This window comes from Equus asinus, chromosome 2 (genome assembly GCF_041296235.1).
Source record: "Equus asinus isolate D_3611 breed Donkey chromosome 2, EquAss-T2T_v2, whole genome shotgun sequence".
In the NCBI taxonomy this organism is placed as follows: Eukaryota; Metazoa; Chordata; class Mammalia; order Perissodactyla; family Equidae; genus Equus; species Equus asinus.
This window is the reverse complement of record NC_091791.1, coordinates 142,482,080-142,499,150: the sequence shown is the minus strand read 5'-3', so window position 1 is coordinate 142,499,150 and position 17,071 is coordinate 142,482,080. Positions and strand designations below refer to the sequence as shown.

Genomic DNA, 17,071 nt, shown 5'->3' with positions numbered 1-17,071 from the left:
TATCTGACATTCCGAGCCTCCTGTCTACACTCTACATATATCTATCCAGATGCCTTCTCTCTGCCTGGCTCAGTTAGACGCCTACTTCCTCCAGACTTTCCCTACAGAGACCACCTATATAAACACACTATAAATATGTGTACCATAATCCTACTTAACTAAGCCCAATACAGAGCCACTTACGAATGCATATAGACAATCAACAGATTAGATTTTTAGATTGGTGAATGGGTATATGGATTTGTGGGCGGGTGAGAAGGAGACAAAAGGGAAGCTTAAATAAAGGAACATAATGATATGCAGGCAAGCAGGATGATAACTTCAGAATGACAGTTATATTTTAACATAGGGCTTTAATTTTCTCCTAAAATTCATCCTTGGGTTACGATGCTTCCTATCAATGCTACAAAATTCAAGAAAGGTGGAGGTAAGCTATGAATGAAATAAAACAGCAAAGGTTAAAATGTAAGAATGCAAGAAAACATACCTAATACAGTTAACGTTGCCATGGCAACAGTAAAGTTTCGTGTGCCTGGGGTAGTGGCCCGACAAACATATACTCCAGCATGTTGCAGCTTGACATCAGATATCATGAGATTACCATTTCCAAGTACCCGAGTATTAAAGACATCAATGGACTTGTGATCTATTTCAAAGAGATACTTCAGTTGTCAATGTAACATATGATCTAAAATTATGTCAAAAATTTTCTATCCAATTATATCATAAAAGCATAAAGTTCTCTATACCAGAACTTTTTCTCTACACACTGAAATGTCAAAAAGTTAAAAGAAAAGCCACTTAAATGCCAAACATGTGTTTTGTATATAAAATAAACATTTTATGAGTTTCATTTGAAGGAACAAAGTTTAAAGAAAAGACTTTTTTTTCCTGAGAAGACTTACCAAGACGGCTCCAAGAAATGATTGGTTTGGGATTTCCAACGGCCACACATTCCAAAACAACAGTCTGATGAAGAGATGTCGTTATATTCTGTGGACCTGCTATAATGGTTGGTGTGTGAAAGGATTTAGACTCCTTAGCTTTGGGGAGGAAAAGGCAGAATATAAAAATAAATTAAAAATAAGATAAGTAAAATGAGCTAAAATATTCTTAAGTTATTCACTTTTTTAAAAAACAACCTTATTGAGATATAACTCACATAATAAACAACTCACCCATTTTAAGTGTATAATTCAAGGATTTTTAGTATTTTCAGAGTTGTGCAACTATTCCCACAATCATTTAAGAACATTTTCATCATCCCAAAAAGAAACTCTATAACCATTAGACTCCCCAGTCTCCTCTCCCCATAGCCCGGCAACCACTAAACTACTTCCTGTCTCTGTGGATTTGCCTATTCTAGGTATTTCATAAAAAAGGAAGCATACATTTTTACAGCTTTTTGTGACCAGCTTCTTTCCACTCAGCATAACAGAATAATATTTAATTATATGGACAGAATACATTTTATTTATTCACTTAGTTGATGGACATTTAGGTTGTTTCCATATCATTCACCTTTTTCTTTGAGGAAGATTAGCCCTGAGCTAACATCTGCCAATCTTCCTCTTTTTACTGAGGAAGACTGGCCCTGAGCTAACATCCGTGCCCATCTTCCTCTACTTTTTATGTGGGACGTCTACCACAGCACGGCGTGCCACGCGGTGCCATGTCTGCACCCGGGATCCGAACCGGCAAACCCCGGGCCGCCAAAGTGGAATGTGTGCACTTAACCACTGCGCCACCGGGCCGGCCCCTCATTCACTTTTAATTGGGATTCAAACATTAGTTTAATAATTTCAGTAATCTTGTTAGGAATTTATGTTACAGTGGGGAGAAGGGAAGGAGTGTGACAGTGCTTTTGTCTTTATCTGCTTACCAGGAAGCTAACAGATACTATCTGAAATTAAAACACAGCATTGAAAACGTAATTTCGGTCTCAATGTTTTTCAAGATTTTTTTTAACCTTAAAGGATCATTTAGCAAGTAATATCTCCTGTGAAGAGTAAACACGTGAAGTTCACCAATGTCTTTACTCCAGGTTTTCCTCCACTATATTCAAGTAAATTTAAATTAATTAGTTAAAAATAAAACCTAGCATCTATGTCTAATTCTATCTTAATAAAGTATGTATTTCTTTCTTCATGTTCATCCCTCTAGTTTGTTTCCCTTCTAACTATACTCATGTATGGCATGGCAAAATACATAAAGTTATGTTCACTTACTGTTAACAATGATAATTTCTGGATACCGGAATTGGGGACACTCCTATATCTTTGTACTTTTTTACATTGTTTAATGCAAAAATTTTCTATTTTTCACTTTTACACACATTATTCTTTATAATAAGCATGCATCATTTTAAAAAATGCAAATTATGATTTTTTTAAAACAACAAACAAAAAGACACCAAACTGGAAACAAATATATCTTTACTGACAAGGGACAATTCTGGTGGAAATGGATGATTATTATTCTCTTTTTTATACTTTACATTTTAAAAACAAAAGTGAAATATTTACAGAACAAATATTCCATCTTTCTTAAAGACACTGATATAACATAAAACAAGTTAGCCCGTAAAAGAAGAGTTAATAGATTAAAAAATGACCATTTTCCAAATAGAGCACACTAATTTAAATGAAAATAAAGGACTACTTTATGGCATACTGCTATAGACAGAGGAGAACAGTTAATAGCTGGGCCAATAAAAACTGAAAAAACAACTTCTGTGTGGTACCTGGAATCACTGTTAGAGAGGCCTCCACACTCTTACGCCTGTGGGCTACAGTAGCAGCAACACAACGGTAATTTCCAGCATCCCCGTGGCCGACCTCATAGATCTGCAATACTCCTGTTGGCAGGGTAGTTATCCTGTTACGAGAAGAAAGATGATTAAACTCTTTGTAGTAGACTTTATTTTATTTTAACATACATTCTGTAAGATTTAATATACTCAACCTTTTTAAAGTGCCAGATGCAATACTTTAAAGACCTTTTAAAACACTAGCTTGATTCAGCTGTTCCCATTTGAGTCAATACAGCTCTCTAGCACATGAATAATCAGGCAGTACGTGGTTTGTAAAATCTATCAGTCTAATTTTACAGAGTCTCATTTGACGTAATACCTTAGATTTAGCTAACTGGTGGTCTCGACCTTAGTATAATTTTTTCAAATTCCTGATTTCTCACCTATTAATATTGATGTATTCTCCAAGACACATCTGAACATAAGTTTTTTTTAAAAAGCACTTCCTTGAATAAATTCTTCCATCTCAGTGCCCTACCATTTTAGCAAATGATTTTTGCTACTCATGAGGACAGGAATCAAACTTTTTGAAGTTGCTATCAAGTTCTTGATCCTTAAACCTCAACACCTTCAGAGCACTAGGGATGTGTGCAAGTGTGCGTATATAGTCGAGAGGAGATTAGGAAATGGAAGGTAGAGAAAGAAGTGGGCAGCTACCCGGGTGTACATTGGATACCCTCACACCAGTACTGCTATTGCCAGCAGTGAAAATGTAATTTGGTTTCCTAAATCCTTGGGCTGCAATCCAGGTACTCAGGTGGCCCCATGGTTGGAAAAGACGTTTGAGGAAAAGAACAAAGCTGTAAGATAGGCTATCTGAATTCTGATCTGAACCCAAAAGCCAGGAATTATGCCCCATGTGCCAGAGACTGATGATCTTTGCCTAAGTTTGTAAAGTCTTCAAGAAGTTGATTATTGCTACCATAAATGAAAATGAGCTCCATAATGGTCTTTCCCCCTGTATAGTCTCATGAGGAAGTCTTCATTACTCCTGCATCATCTCCGAAGACAAAAGCTGCATTTACCTGTCGGTAGTTACAGGTAGGGTTGTCCGGTTTAATTCCCATGTTATGACCGCAGGAGGGTTTGATGAAATCTTGCATGCAAATCTAGCAACTCCACCTTCTTGGACCTCAGTAGAAACTGGTTGAACTTCAAATGCAGAAATAGCTATAAGATAAAGTTTGACAAATTCAGAATAAGCACGTGTACTATTATATTGCACTATACTTGGAAATAACATTACGCTAGATATTATTTATCAGACTTGAACTCCTGCCCAGAGGTAAGACCAACTCAGGCAACACAAAGATAATTTAGGGAATAATTTTGGAAAAACCACCAGACAGTTGCCCAGCTCAAGGAGTCTAGTCTTTCCCAGGATGAAATTCTAAATGAGTTCTCAAGAAACTTATGACCTACTTGGAGAAGAAAAATTAACATAACTGAAACAAATAAACAATGATGGTATGTAATTACATACCAAATTACGTAGTACAAGCTTCAAATACTACTGTGTTTCAGAGGAGAGGGAAATCGGTAAAGACAGATTAGACAGATAAGAACCATTTACAGGGATTGTTTTGAATTGAGTTTTGAAGAATCCATTGGGTTAGGTGGAAGGGGAAAAAACAAGACATTCCCAGTGAATAACACGAAGGCAGGCACAGAAGAGAGAGATGTGCAGCCTGTGTTCACAGGACTGTAAGGAAACAACCAGGACTAACTACTGTAGACTATTTCAGATTATGGGTTCATGGAAGAGTGGAATGAGAGCAGAGATAAAGCAGATTAATACCATGGTACAAATTAAGACATCACTGAAAATTTTTGAGCAAAAGAGTGTCAGGATAATAGTCATATCTGGGAAAAATTAATCATGCACTGTTACACAGGATGGATTGAAAAAAGAAGAGCCTCAAGTCTAAAGACCCACAGATTGTTTAAATAGGAATGACGGACCTGGGTGGTGGCAGTGAGAATGGTCAGATTCTACAGACATATTAACGAAAACAGAAGACTTGGTGCTTACTGGACACAGATATGTCACTCTGTGTTTGGAATCTAATGAAGGTGGCAATGATGGAGCAGAACGAGAAAGGAGAGAGAGAAGACAAATGGTGTGTCTGACGAATACAAGGTAGAGAGACTCAAGAGACTATTTTTAGACTCGTGTATTTCCAAAGTGGAGATAGATAAATCGTGAAGTGTTGATATTTTCTAGAGATAATCTTTCTTTGCCATTCTAGGCAGGCCTCCAGGAACTGGTCGTCAGTGTCCACGGTTTTACCTTTTGATGGAGTCCAGACTCCAAGTTATAGTGTGGTTTTCCTTCCCTCTGCTAAGTCTTTCAGGATATAAAGAAAGGGCCCCAATGATGGTCTTACTCCCCTTCCTCAGACTCCAGTTCAAAAAAAAAAAAAAATATATATATATATATATATATATATGCCTTTACAGTCTATCAATAAAGTGAGAAGTTATGGAAAAAATGGAGGGAATAAGGACTAGAAGACTTAGGATTCATTCGACTGGAAAGGGTAAAAGGCCACAGAGGAACAAATTTTGCCTTGGAATTGGCTTCACTAATCCGTAAATGGGTCACAGGCCTTTAGAGGTACAGGACAAAGCCAGTGAATAACGGTGAAAATATTCTTAGGATCATCTACTTCCAAAAAGGGTGAAGTGGGGGTAAAGCACAACTTTATACATGTATATAACAAAAAATTTCTACTTCCTCAAGAAAAGTGGCTCTCAAACTGCTTTTATCAGTGGATCCACAAGGTGAAACCATTTTCATAATCATCATCATTTGCCTTTCTCACTCTCATTTCTCTTGAGCGCACAGTGGTTTCCGTAGCTACATGAAGGGCGATACTGCAACAGACGCAGTGCAGAAGCAGACGTGTGTGGGCACTCAGCTGTCTTCTTCTATTAAGTTAAAGACATTTGCACAAATGTAAAACAATGCCACCCCTCTCAATAAAATCTTTTTGCTTTGAAAATTGGTTATGTTTCATTAAATGTGCTATTGTAATATGTAATGGATCATTTTCATTTTAAAATTAATTAATCAATATTTTTTAAATGTCTCAGTTTTACTTTCTAATAATAAGAGGGTATAAAGAGTGAGACTAAAATGTTTGAGAACCACTATTCAAGAAAAACACTAAAAATCAATACAGTTTTTCTTTTTAGTCGCTTCCGTAACCACTTTCTGGGATGTTAATCTATTTATAAACATTTTCATTCTGGGTCAAATCTATGACCCAACTACTAGAATCAGGAAATAGATGGTTATATTCACCTTCAAAATATCAGATTCACATTCAGAAAAGCCTGATTTCTCAATAACAAGGTAAGTCTATCTTTCTATAATTAACTAAAATTATGTCGAATACATTCATATTTGGGGAGGATTAGGACCTAAGTTTCCATAAGCCTAATGTCTGCTTTATGAAATACTGATTTCTTTTACTGATCCCATATTTACCTTCTCCGTGTGTGAGGGGGTGACTCTGAGTTCTGGCTGTCATTGATAATCCAGTTTCTATTCAATTTACAGACTTCAAAGTGGGAATTTTACCTTATTCTTCCCCAGCCTTTACTTCTCTATAGACTGAAATATCTAATATAGTTTAACTTCTTAAAGCAGTAGTTCCTCCAGCCCCACCTATTTGAACAATTTCTTCTTCCATTATCCCACAATGAATCAAGCACCCCATTCAGTATGTTTTATCTCATGTAGCTCTCTCATACCTGACTTCTCTCCATCTCTAATAGTCCTCTCTTTGATTCAGGAACCTCTTAGGTGATCTCTCTCCTGCCGGCAGAGCTCCCTTCCACAGTGACAGTCAAAAAATACCAATTTGCTTTGTGTTGCTGATGAATTAACTAATCCCTGCAAAACACTATCTGCTCATTTCCAACCACTTACAATGATGTTCCGTGAACACTGAACTATTAATAATTCAGTGAATTGTAAGTAGTATATTATTATTAAATAGTACATATTATCATGAATACACCATGATATTTCATACTTCTGAGCATTATATGAGCATTTCCTTCTCTCTCAAACATCCTAGGTCCCTTTGGCCACCTGATGACATCCTGTCCTAGTTTAGAGCCTAGTTCTCTTGTCCTATCCTTTGGGAAGTTTTTCCTGACCCTTTTCTCTGCCATTTCTGTACATTCCAGCTCTTTATTGTTACTTTTATCCCACAGTCTTATAATCACTTATTCACAGTTTTTCTCCCCTTCTACACCATGAGCTCCTTGAGGGCCAGCAGTGGGTCACATTCTTTGCAGGATCTCTTAAGATAGTGAATGGCACAGTGGCATTAAAACAATACTTGTTGAATTGAACGGAAATTTTTTGGATTTTCTCCAATTCTGTTAGTCTTTAAACACAGCAACCAGAAATGTAGGGAGTTTCCCAGGTACAAATACCAAGGCTTGAGATGAAAAGAAATTAATGCTTTTTATTATTTTTTTGTTTGCTGTAATTCCAAATGATATCCAAAATCTTAGTGATCTTATCTAGAGACAAAAATCTGTCCCTCCTCTACCAAAGAATTTTTATAAAGATTACATAAGCCAATATAGTGAGGGCTCTTTATGTAAGATTTCTTATAAATATGATACTGAGAATAAAAATAATCATTCTGTTGCCTTGAGTAATTTCCCTCCTATCACTAAGGCACTTCAGAGTTATTGTACTCTGAATCTCATCTAACCAAACAATATAATCCCTCTGAACCTTTTCTTTAAGCAGCTCCCTCTTTTTTTTCCCCTAGATGCATAAGTCTATGAAACCCCTAAGATTTTTTTATTATAAACATTGAACTAACTGCACTTTAGCTCAAATGCACTAGAACTTCGGAGTACAAAATTCTGAGAACTAAAAGGTAAATGGATGCATCCTCTAACTCAATAAGGGTATTTCTTTTGGGGGTAGGGGTTGGGGAGGGATTAATTGAGATAGTTATATCTCTTTATGGAGATATAAATCACACAGCATGTAATTTACGCACCATACAATTCACTCATTTAAAGTGTACAATTCAATGGCTTTTAGTATATTCAGAGTTTTCAACCATCCCCATAATCTATTTTAGAATATTTTCATCACTCCAAAAAGAAATCCCCTATCCTTTAGTTACCACTCTCTATCTTCCCACCCTTCCCCGACCCCAGCCCCAGGCAATCACTAACCTAGTTTCCTTTCCTCCCTCCAGCTCTATTGAGATATGACTGACATATAACATTGCATACACCTGATGATTTGATATACATATATATTGGGAAATGATTGCCACAAGAAGGCTACTTCTTGATCTCACTCTGGTTTTCAGCAAGGTCTATAGATGTATAAAAGAATTTTTTTTAATCCCCCAAAACCCCTTTATACTTAACATGTCTAACTTTTTGGTTCCTTTTGAAAATTCAATCTGTTGGCAAAATGATCTTTCCCAAAGAAGACTAGGGCAGATAATCCTTGGGACTCTCACCATTACCTCTGAGACAGAAGAAAATGAGGCATTCATGATTCAACAATGAAAAGAAGTTGCTATCTTTTTGTTTCTAACTCCTCCATCTGAGCACCAATCCCATCCTCTTCCCTCACCTCTGGGAATCTGATATATCTGCCTTTTCTCTCTCTCTTCTGTATATTCACACTCTTCTCCTGGGTCCTTTTCTCAGCCTATAAAAGTGGTTAAGTCTCTCCCAAACTCAAAACACAAAAAGAACAAAATTCCAGATGTCTCTTTATGGCTTGTATCCCTCTAGCAGCTATCCACTCTCTCTTCCCCATGGCATCAAAATGTTTCTAAAGAGTAGATTACCCTGGTTGCTTCCTCTTCTTCTTCTCTGACTTTATGCCTCAAATATCTAGTCTGCCTTCCCCCTCTATTATTTTATTGAAACAGTGTCTATGACACCATGCACTCCTCATTCTCTTATTTCTCTGACTCCTCTTCCCTGTCTCCCTTTTCAGGGGCTCTCCCTCCTCTGCCCTTCCTTCCAGAGATTCTTTGTTCTTTTCACTCTCCACATTCTCCTTGGGTGCTCATCCACTTTCAGTTTTCACGTACACCCACCTGTTGCTGCTGAGTCTCCAAAACACACCTCCAGCTTAGATCATCATCTCCAGAGCTTCATACTCATGGTTCCAAGTGCCTACTGGACATCTTCACCCGGAAATTATAAAAGGCACTTCTAACTCATTCTGTCCAAAATGAAATCATCTTCTTTCCTCCAACCCTACATCTCTACCTCAGTTTGTTACACCACTGTGCAGCTACTCACCTGAGCCAGACACTACTGACTCCTCCTTCTGCTCTCCCTTCGTCCAATCATCTGCTCCCACTGATTTGAACTGCTGAACATGTGTTGAGTCCATTCCTGTGTCCCTGTCCCAAATCTCTCACTGGAACCACTGTGCAAGTCTCTTATCTGATTGATCTCCTTGCTCTCATTTGCCCTCTTCTGCCCTTCAGAAACATTCTCCAGACATACACCACTGTTTGATATGGCTGCATGTGACTCACAAGGAGCTTCGACCTACTAATTCAAAGGCTTCTATAGCTAAAACCAAAAAAGGAATAATTTCATAAAAAATGTGATTCCAATTTTAAATGCTATCAAAAACCACTGTGCCTTAGCAACCCTTGCTTCTAAATCTTTCAAATGCTTAGCTTAATTATTAGAAAAATTGAATGTATATATCCTTGCTATTTCAAAAGGAAAACATATCTTTCTTTACGACAACTATACATCTGTAACCTTTTTTTGGCTGGTACATTCTCAATAAACAGATTGTTGGTTAGTTTTTGCAAAAAAAAAAAAAAAGTAGTTTGGCATCAATTACTCCAAAACCAAACTGTTTAGTAAGCATGCAACAGTATTTAAATAGTCAATCTTAAGTATTTATATTAAGAAAACAGTGAATACTTCTGCTGTTAAAGATATGCATTATAATTACGACACAAAGGAGTTAATTTCCATGAGTCACACATCAATATCAATCCCATGATCTGTATAATCACAACATTCATTTAGTTTGTAGTCAACCCACGCTGGCAGGTTTTGAATCATGCGATTATTCATAAAATAATGGGCCAGCTTAACTATCTCCCCAATCTAGGGAAGGATTTTAATCACACTTATTTTAGAAAAATTTTAGACTAAAGGAATCTCTTCTAAATTCATTCATTCAAGAAATATTTATCCAGTGCTAGGTGCCAAGGATCTAATTCCAATGATGAACAAAAGCTAGCGGAGGTGCCACCCTCAGGGATCTCTGTCTAGCGATGGAGAAAGACATTTCACTAAATTACTATGCACGTATATAACTTCACATTGTGACAAATGCTATGAAGGAAATGTACTGAGAATTATGAGAGCAGAAAACAGAAGTTATAATAATGACAAAAATAACAGTAGCTTAACATATATTTTATTGCCAGGTAGCACTTTAAATGAATTACATATTCTAGTTTTATTTAATCCTTACAACTATTATTACCCCAAGTTTCAGTTGAGGAAACTGAGGCACAGCGAGATTAAGCAACTTTCTCAAGGTTCCACAGCTAGTAAGGCGCGAGGCTGGCATCTGAACCCAGGCAATCTCCAGAGACCCTATGTGAATTCTCTCATGAGGAAAAGTTTGAAATTCCCACAACTTTGTGTGGAAGATAAAAATTACTGGTTCTACTTCCAAGCAATTCTATGGCTCAGGTATAAGTTAATATGCATTGGTTTTCTGGCGGGGTAAGAATATGTGTTAAATACCTAAATTTCCAAAACAGAATAACACCTTTAAACTCTTGCATACTAGGATTTTGAAGCTATGGCTCTCATCCCAAGCAAGAGTATCTCTATTTCCAGGAACCTGTTAGGAAAGGTAGGAATGCCTGTACACTGGATCATACGACCTCAGTCTAAAGTTTATTTAAGAATCAAATATTTTTTTTAATAAACATCTATTTTTTTTAAAAAGTTTCCTTAATGGGAATATTAACTATTCCTTTATTATTACTCTCCTAGTTCTAAGCTCATATACATTTGATCATCAAAAAGCCAAATACTTAGGGGCCAGCCCAATGGCGCAGCGGTTAAGTGCGCACATTCCACTTTGGCAGCCCAGGGTTCACCGGTTTGGATCCTCGGTGCAGACCTATGCACCACTTGTCAAGCCACGCTGTGGCAGGCATCCCACATAAAACAGAGGAAGATGGGCACGGATTTTAGCTCAGGGTCAGTCTTCCTCAGCAAAAAGAGGAGGACTGGTGGCAGGTGTTAGCTCAGGGCTAATCTCCCCCCACCAGCCCCAAAAAAAGCCAAATACCTAGGGAGAGCTTAGAGGTAGGAAGACTGTTTAAGAGGCTACTAGAACAGTAGATGAGAGACTGGCTGTGGGTTTGAATGATGGGAAGAGATTACAGGAATGGAATGGAGGGCACGTCTAAGAGAGACTGCACACAGAACATGATTTGGCCATTAGGTGTTCAAGGGAAAAAGAAGGAAGGACTCAAATGGTTCTAAAGTTTCTGGCCCATATACCTGAAAGGTTGGAGGATAGTATGGTTCCTGAATGGAGAACAGAGGAGAAGAGATCAGATAGACTGCTGACACCATTACAGACTCTTACTTCATTAGAATAAGAAGAAACTGGACACGTTAAGGAAGACTGGGAAACTATAAAATTAGTCCAGGGATTGATCACATAAACACTTTCAAATATCTATCATCCTGATTTTTTAAACTAATGGGTCAGATGTTGGACTGTCATTAAGATTTAAAGAAAGATATCCTTGAGTTTTTATAATAGCAGCCTATAAAAATAGCAATGCATAACATGTAAAATTAACAGAGAAAAGAATTTCTTACCTTTGAGGCTCTGTCAGAATAAGCTTAGGAGGAATCATGTGTACTGTTTTTCCAATTTCAATTTATTCTCATTTCTTGATGATAGAAGTTAAGGCATTAGAAAACTGAGGTAAAGGATATCAAGACTAAGGCAAATTCTTATCTTTAGTTGGTTTAAAGAGAATCAGGAATAAAATCTAGTACAATAGAGGGCACAATTTAGGTGGCTACCGGGAAGAGGTAAAGAAGGATAGCCTTGAGGTTAAGAGTGAAGATATTAAAATCTGCATATCGAGGGATCAGCCTGGTGGTGTAGTGGTTGAGTTTGTGTGCTCCATTTTGGCGGCCCGGGGTTCGCAGGTTCAGATCCTGGGCGCAGACCTAGCACTACTCATCAAGCCATGCTGTGGTGGCATCCCACATAAAATAGAGGAAGATTGGCACAGACATTAGCTCAGTGATAATCTTTCTCAAGCAAAAAGAGGGAGACTGGCAACAGATGTTAGTTCAAGGCCAATCTTCCTCACACACACACACAAAACTGTAGATCTGGGTTAGAATCTCAGCTTTGCATTCTCGAGCTGTGTGCCCTTGAGAAGTTACTAACGTCAAGCCTCAGTATCCCTCAGTAAAATGGGGATATTACTATTTTAGAAGGATGGTGTAAAAATAACCTTAAATTACATATACATAGCCATACGTGCACACACACAGAACAATAATATGAGCATCACTCAGGCCCTGCCTGGCACCCAGCAAGCTCTAAGTAGTGGTGCTGGAGGTGGTAATGGTAATAGCATGTCTTGTCATGAATACATTGCCTTTACTTTCAGAATGATGACTGAAAGAAAGGTAAATAAAGGATGTCAGTGACCATTACACAATAAAAATAAATTGTAAAGCCCTAATAAAAGGCAAAGGTGTCCTAAGATTTAAAATTTTTCTCTTCTCTCCTACTAAGCCAGATTATGTAGCTTTTACATAAAGGTACATAAAATGCAGAGAAACAGAAATAATTTTCCCATTTTTAATGTGTACCAATAAATTATTTGAAGACAATAAAATCCCCTACTTCAATATGAAATAATGTGGGACAGATTACAAGAAGACAGGTAATTAAGTTCAGATCTCTAGTGATAAGATTATGTTTGGTGGGTTTTTTTGTGTGTTTATATATTTTTCTATAATACACATATTAAGGAAAAGTACTGATATTTTAAAATAAATTTTATATGCCTATATGGGACATAGATTCAAGAGTTTATCTGCATAAATTTTCTACTGTTGCTTCACTACCTAATAAAAATCCCTCCTCCTTAATTTTTGTCTACCTCCTTGTTAGTACTTTGAACTTCTCATTCTTTAGATAGACATCACCTACGATCTATGGATGTTTGATTCTCTCCCCAACTAGTGCCCTCAACCTGAAAATTACATGAAAAGGAATGTCTGAATAAAAACCACTTTCAATTAAAAAATTACATATAATTTTATATCAAAACTTAGAAACTTTAGAAAAGCATGCAAATATGAATATCTGTATCATGACAGTCTTAAGCTTTGCTTCTCAGCAAGTATTTGTTTTCCTATTTTGATTTTTTTTCAGTGGGGCATTAAGCCGTGTAAATGAATACGCCCTTTACAACGAATGTTAGATCTCCCTAAAACTTTAGTTCACAAACTATTTTCAGCATTATAGAAATATTTTGCACTTATTTAAATGGCAAACCATCTCATGTCCTTACACAAATCTCAGCTTTCTCCTTGACGCGGACTTTGTTTCTGCCAGTTAGGTACGATTTTACAAGTCGACAGCCTCCTTGTGAAACCTGACCTCTTTCTTCCCTCCACAGGCAGTGCTAACATAAACCAAGAGCCCCACAAGAAGCCATTAAAGCAGTGCTGTTAAGAGGCCAGAGCTCTATAAAATAGGCAAGAAATAAGGTCTCAAGAAACACGGGCCGTCCTCAAAAACAACCTTGCAAACACAATAAACGTAAGTGCCTATTTTATTTGCAACTTCCTCCTCTTCACCTGTCTACTTAATAATTTGCTTCTATGATTTATAGTCAGAAAAAAATCCAAAAATGGATCAAAGATGCTAAGAGGAAAATGTTCTCCAAAGTTTTATTGGATCAAAGCAGCATATATGTTTCTACATTGGAAATGTATGACTGCAGTATAAGCTAACGTGCCATTCATGCTCCTAAAAGGTTGCAATGAATAAAATATTTAAGGCTGATTTTAAAACCAACTAAAAATGATGGATACACAGTCCGAAATGGCAAGCCATCAATAATTTCAAATAAGTTCACAGGCTATTCCCTAACCTACAGAAAACATCACTTTCTTTTGTAAACTGCATTTAAAATATTCTTTCACTAAACAAAAAATACTTCAGCCAGTCAGAATCTTGATGCAAGGTTACATCAGTGTTCTAATGCTGTGGATCAGCCAGGGGTTCTGGATGCCTGAGCTGGTCAAGGGCTGCACCAGTTGCTACCGCCACACCCCCTCCTTGGGGAGTCCTAAATGGTAAGGGAACATGGCCAGTAGTCACGTTCCAGCGCCTCTGTGCTGTTTCCATGGCTCTAAGTCACCAATCTGTAGCCCTGGAGAAATCTATAAGTAGCTCATCAAGAAAACAGGGAGATTTCTATCTCAGACTCTCGAACGTCCACAATTTCAGAGTCCATCATGGAGTATACATATATTATATATGTGTATGTATTAGCTTAAAGTTTATTCTATGACACTACTCTTTCAAACCACACATTTGTCTACTCCAGGCTTTACTAATGAAACCATGGTTGTAACTTCTTACATCATCAGTTCCAATTCACTTTGGAGCCTTCAAACTTGAAGAGTGACCAGCAACTGAGCAAGAAGTAAACTGACAGACCCGATCCATCATTTAACCAAAGCATCAGGGTACCTGACGCTTTACCTACTGAGGTAAACACCAACCAAGGTACAAGTTTCAAACAGGAGTTGAAAACTTATTATATTGTGAAGGCTAGACAAGAAGCTACTTGTACTTTTTTGAAAATTATTTTACAGAAAAAAAATTCATCTGTTTAATAAAATAATTTACCATAAGACAGATGCGATCACTATGTCTTGGGTGTCAACCTCTTTAGTTTTTGGCTGTACTGACTATACAATAGCTATCTATAAGTGGTTTATTACCTGACTTCTAGTGAATTTACTATCCTGCTTGAATCTGTAACAATTCTGATAACCAGGTGCTAAGAGGTTATACATTTGCTTTTCAAAGGAAATGTTTAGATCAAAACATGTGTCCAAATAAATAAATTTAAAAAAAAAACAACGAAGGCTAGAAACTTTGTAACAAAGTTGGGAACCAGAGAAACAGAAACAGATCCTACATGCAAAGTTTCCACAGACTAGGTTATTTTCCAGTATGTTCCTACTGTACCCATATTAAAAGACATTTAATAACACCCTGAGAATTCTTTGCTGCTTTGATATTTTATCAACCCTGTTGTGCAATGCCAGACTTGGCACTCCCCAAGCTCAATTTCTTTGACTGGAAAGAGTGACACAAAGCTCATCAAGTCCCCTCCTGTCAGCTGGGCCACTCAGCGCTATTCAACATTCTCTTATTAATCTCTTATTAATAACTGGTTTCAGGAATTCTCTAACTTCCCAATTTATTCAGGTCCCCAACCACTTTTACCCTAGGCTATAAATTCCTTGAGTTTAGAGAACATGTCTTACTTGTCTGTGTGTTACTAGGGGCCAGAACAGTGCCCTGCATACAACAGGCACTCAATAAAGGTTTCTTGAGTGAACTCAATGAACCACATCGCCACTTCCCTCCTATTCACAACAGAAAACTCTGCCTCTTATCTCCCTGAGAAGATGAACATAATTTTAGCTGTATTACTTCCTACTATATAACCCTAAGCAAATTACTTACTTTTCCTAAACATATTTTATATAAAACAGGGTCCTTAAAAGGGTTTTTATGGATTACAAGGTAATACAAGAACAGCACTTAACATAATGCCTATAACATTAAAAGCACTGAATGATTTTAGCTTTATTGGACACAAATTTTCTTCCTTACCACCTAAAAATGGTAGGAATTCAAAAAAATTAAGAATTCAAAAAAAGCTTTCAGTTACAGAAAAGGATAACTGCTTTAGAAGAGAAGCAAGACCGAGGCAGGGAATTTTGTTTGTTGGTTGAGTGAAAAAATAAATGAACAAGTAGGTCGCTATCATAAATGTATAATAAGCATTTGTTAGTAATAAAAATAAATGTAAAAACTGCTGCTTGTTGTCCACCTGAAAGAATATGGTAAAAGATTTCAAAATTAGGCGGAAGGTTGAATGACGTTCATGGTCTCAAAGGCCCCTTCCATGATACTATTATTTCAGCAGCGTATGTTGTGTTCTTGGTAGCTACATCACTGACACAGAGGCAGCTGTAGAACAGAGAGAGATCCGGAGTCAGGAAGTCTAGTTCTGGTCTTGGCGCACTCATTCATTGCCTCTAAATGTAATGTTGGATAGGTCATAATCTCCCTTGCAGTAATGCCATCCACTTCACAAGTTCTTTTGAGGAGGGAATAAGATTAGAGAGGTGAGTGTTTTGTAAGCCCAACACCAGGGCTCCTGAGCTGGGGCACAAATGGACCTTAGCTATGGTGCAGGAAGTAGAGCAAATTGGGAAAGAGGACTGGACTGAGGTCAGAGACCTGTATTCTTTCCAAGCTCTGTCATAAATGAGCTGTAGGACCTGTCAAAAGTAAGCGCTCTCTGGCTCTCAGTGTCCTCATCCACAAAACAGTAGTGATCTTCTCAGCAATCACTGCCATTCCTTCCAGTCCTAAAGAACCTTCCCAGAATCACAGTGCAGTGTGCCCTGACTCATCTTCTAACTTGATATCACAGGACTTCTGGAGTAATAGACTACTGGTCTAACAACAGCCATAAAAAAATGACCCAACATGGATGATCGTATTCCTCAATGATATGTTCCAAATGATACCTAATTTTCAATGGCAAACTTACTACAGCTGAGGTTTAACTTAAACAGAGGGCTCTTTTTGGCAGGTTTCCCCTCCTTTTCCACCTTCTGGCACTCCTTCCAACTCATATATTCAACAAAAGAACAAGTGTCATTAATTTGGCATCTGTCTCCTAAAATATGCAAGGAGCTCAAGAGCCAGGAATTAGCAATGATTTCAATGGCCCTCAAAGTCACAGTGCTTTATACATAACTGCCCATCATTAAATGTCGTGAGAACTGAAATTAACTCACAATTAGTTATGATGGAAATGTACTCAATGCAAAACTAGAAGACTTAGAAACAAACTATAAATAGCTTAAAATCAGTCCAAATTTTCTTATATT

At 37.3% G+C, this 17,071-nt stretch overlaps 1 protein-coding gene across 1 annotated transcript in view; it reads right to left on the bottom strand.

Moving 5' to 3' along the window:
• Positions 1 to 17,071, bottom strand: part of PRTG (protogenin) — a 111,849-nt gene that overhangs the window by 57,035 nt on the left and 37,743 nt on the right. Inside the window, exons 3-6 of the mRNA XM_014860447.3 lie at positions 3,838 to 3,982; positions 2,744 to 2,877; positions 906 to 1,043; positions 488 to 646 (exon numbers count right to left, since the gene is read on the bottom strand). Of these exons, the coding sequence (XP_014715933.3) occupies positions 488 to 646; positions 906 to 1,043; positions 2,744 to 2,877; positions 3,838 to 3,982 (576 nt within the window). The remainder of the gene's footprint in view (positions 1 to 487; positions 647 to 905; positions 1,044 to 2,743; positions 2,878 to 3,837; positions 3,983 to 17,071) is intronic.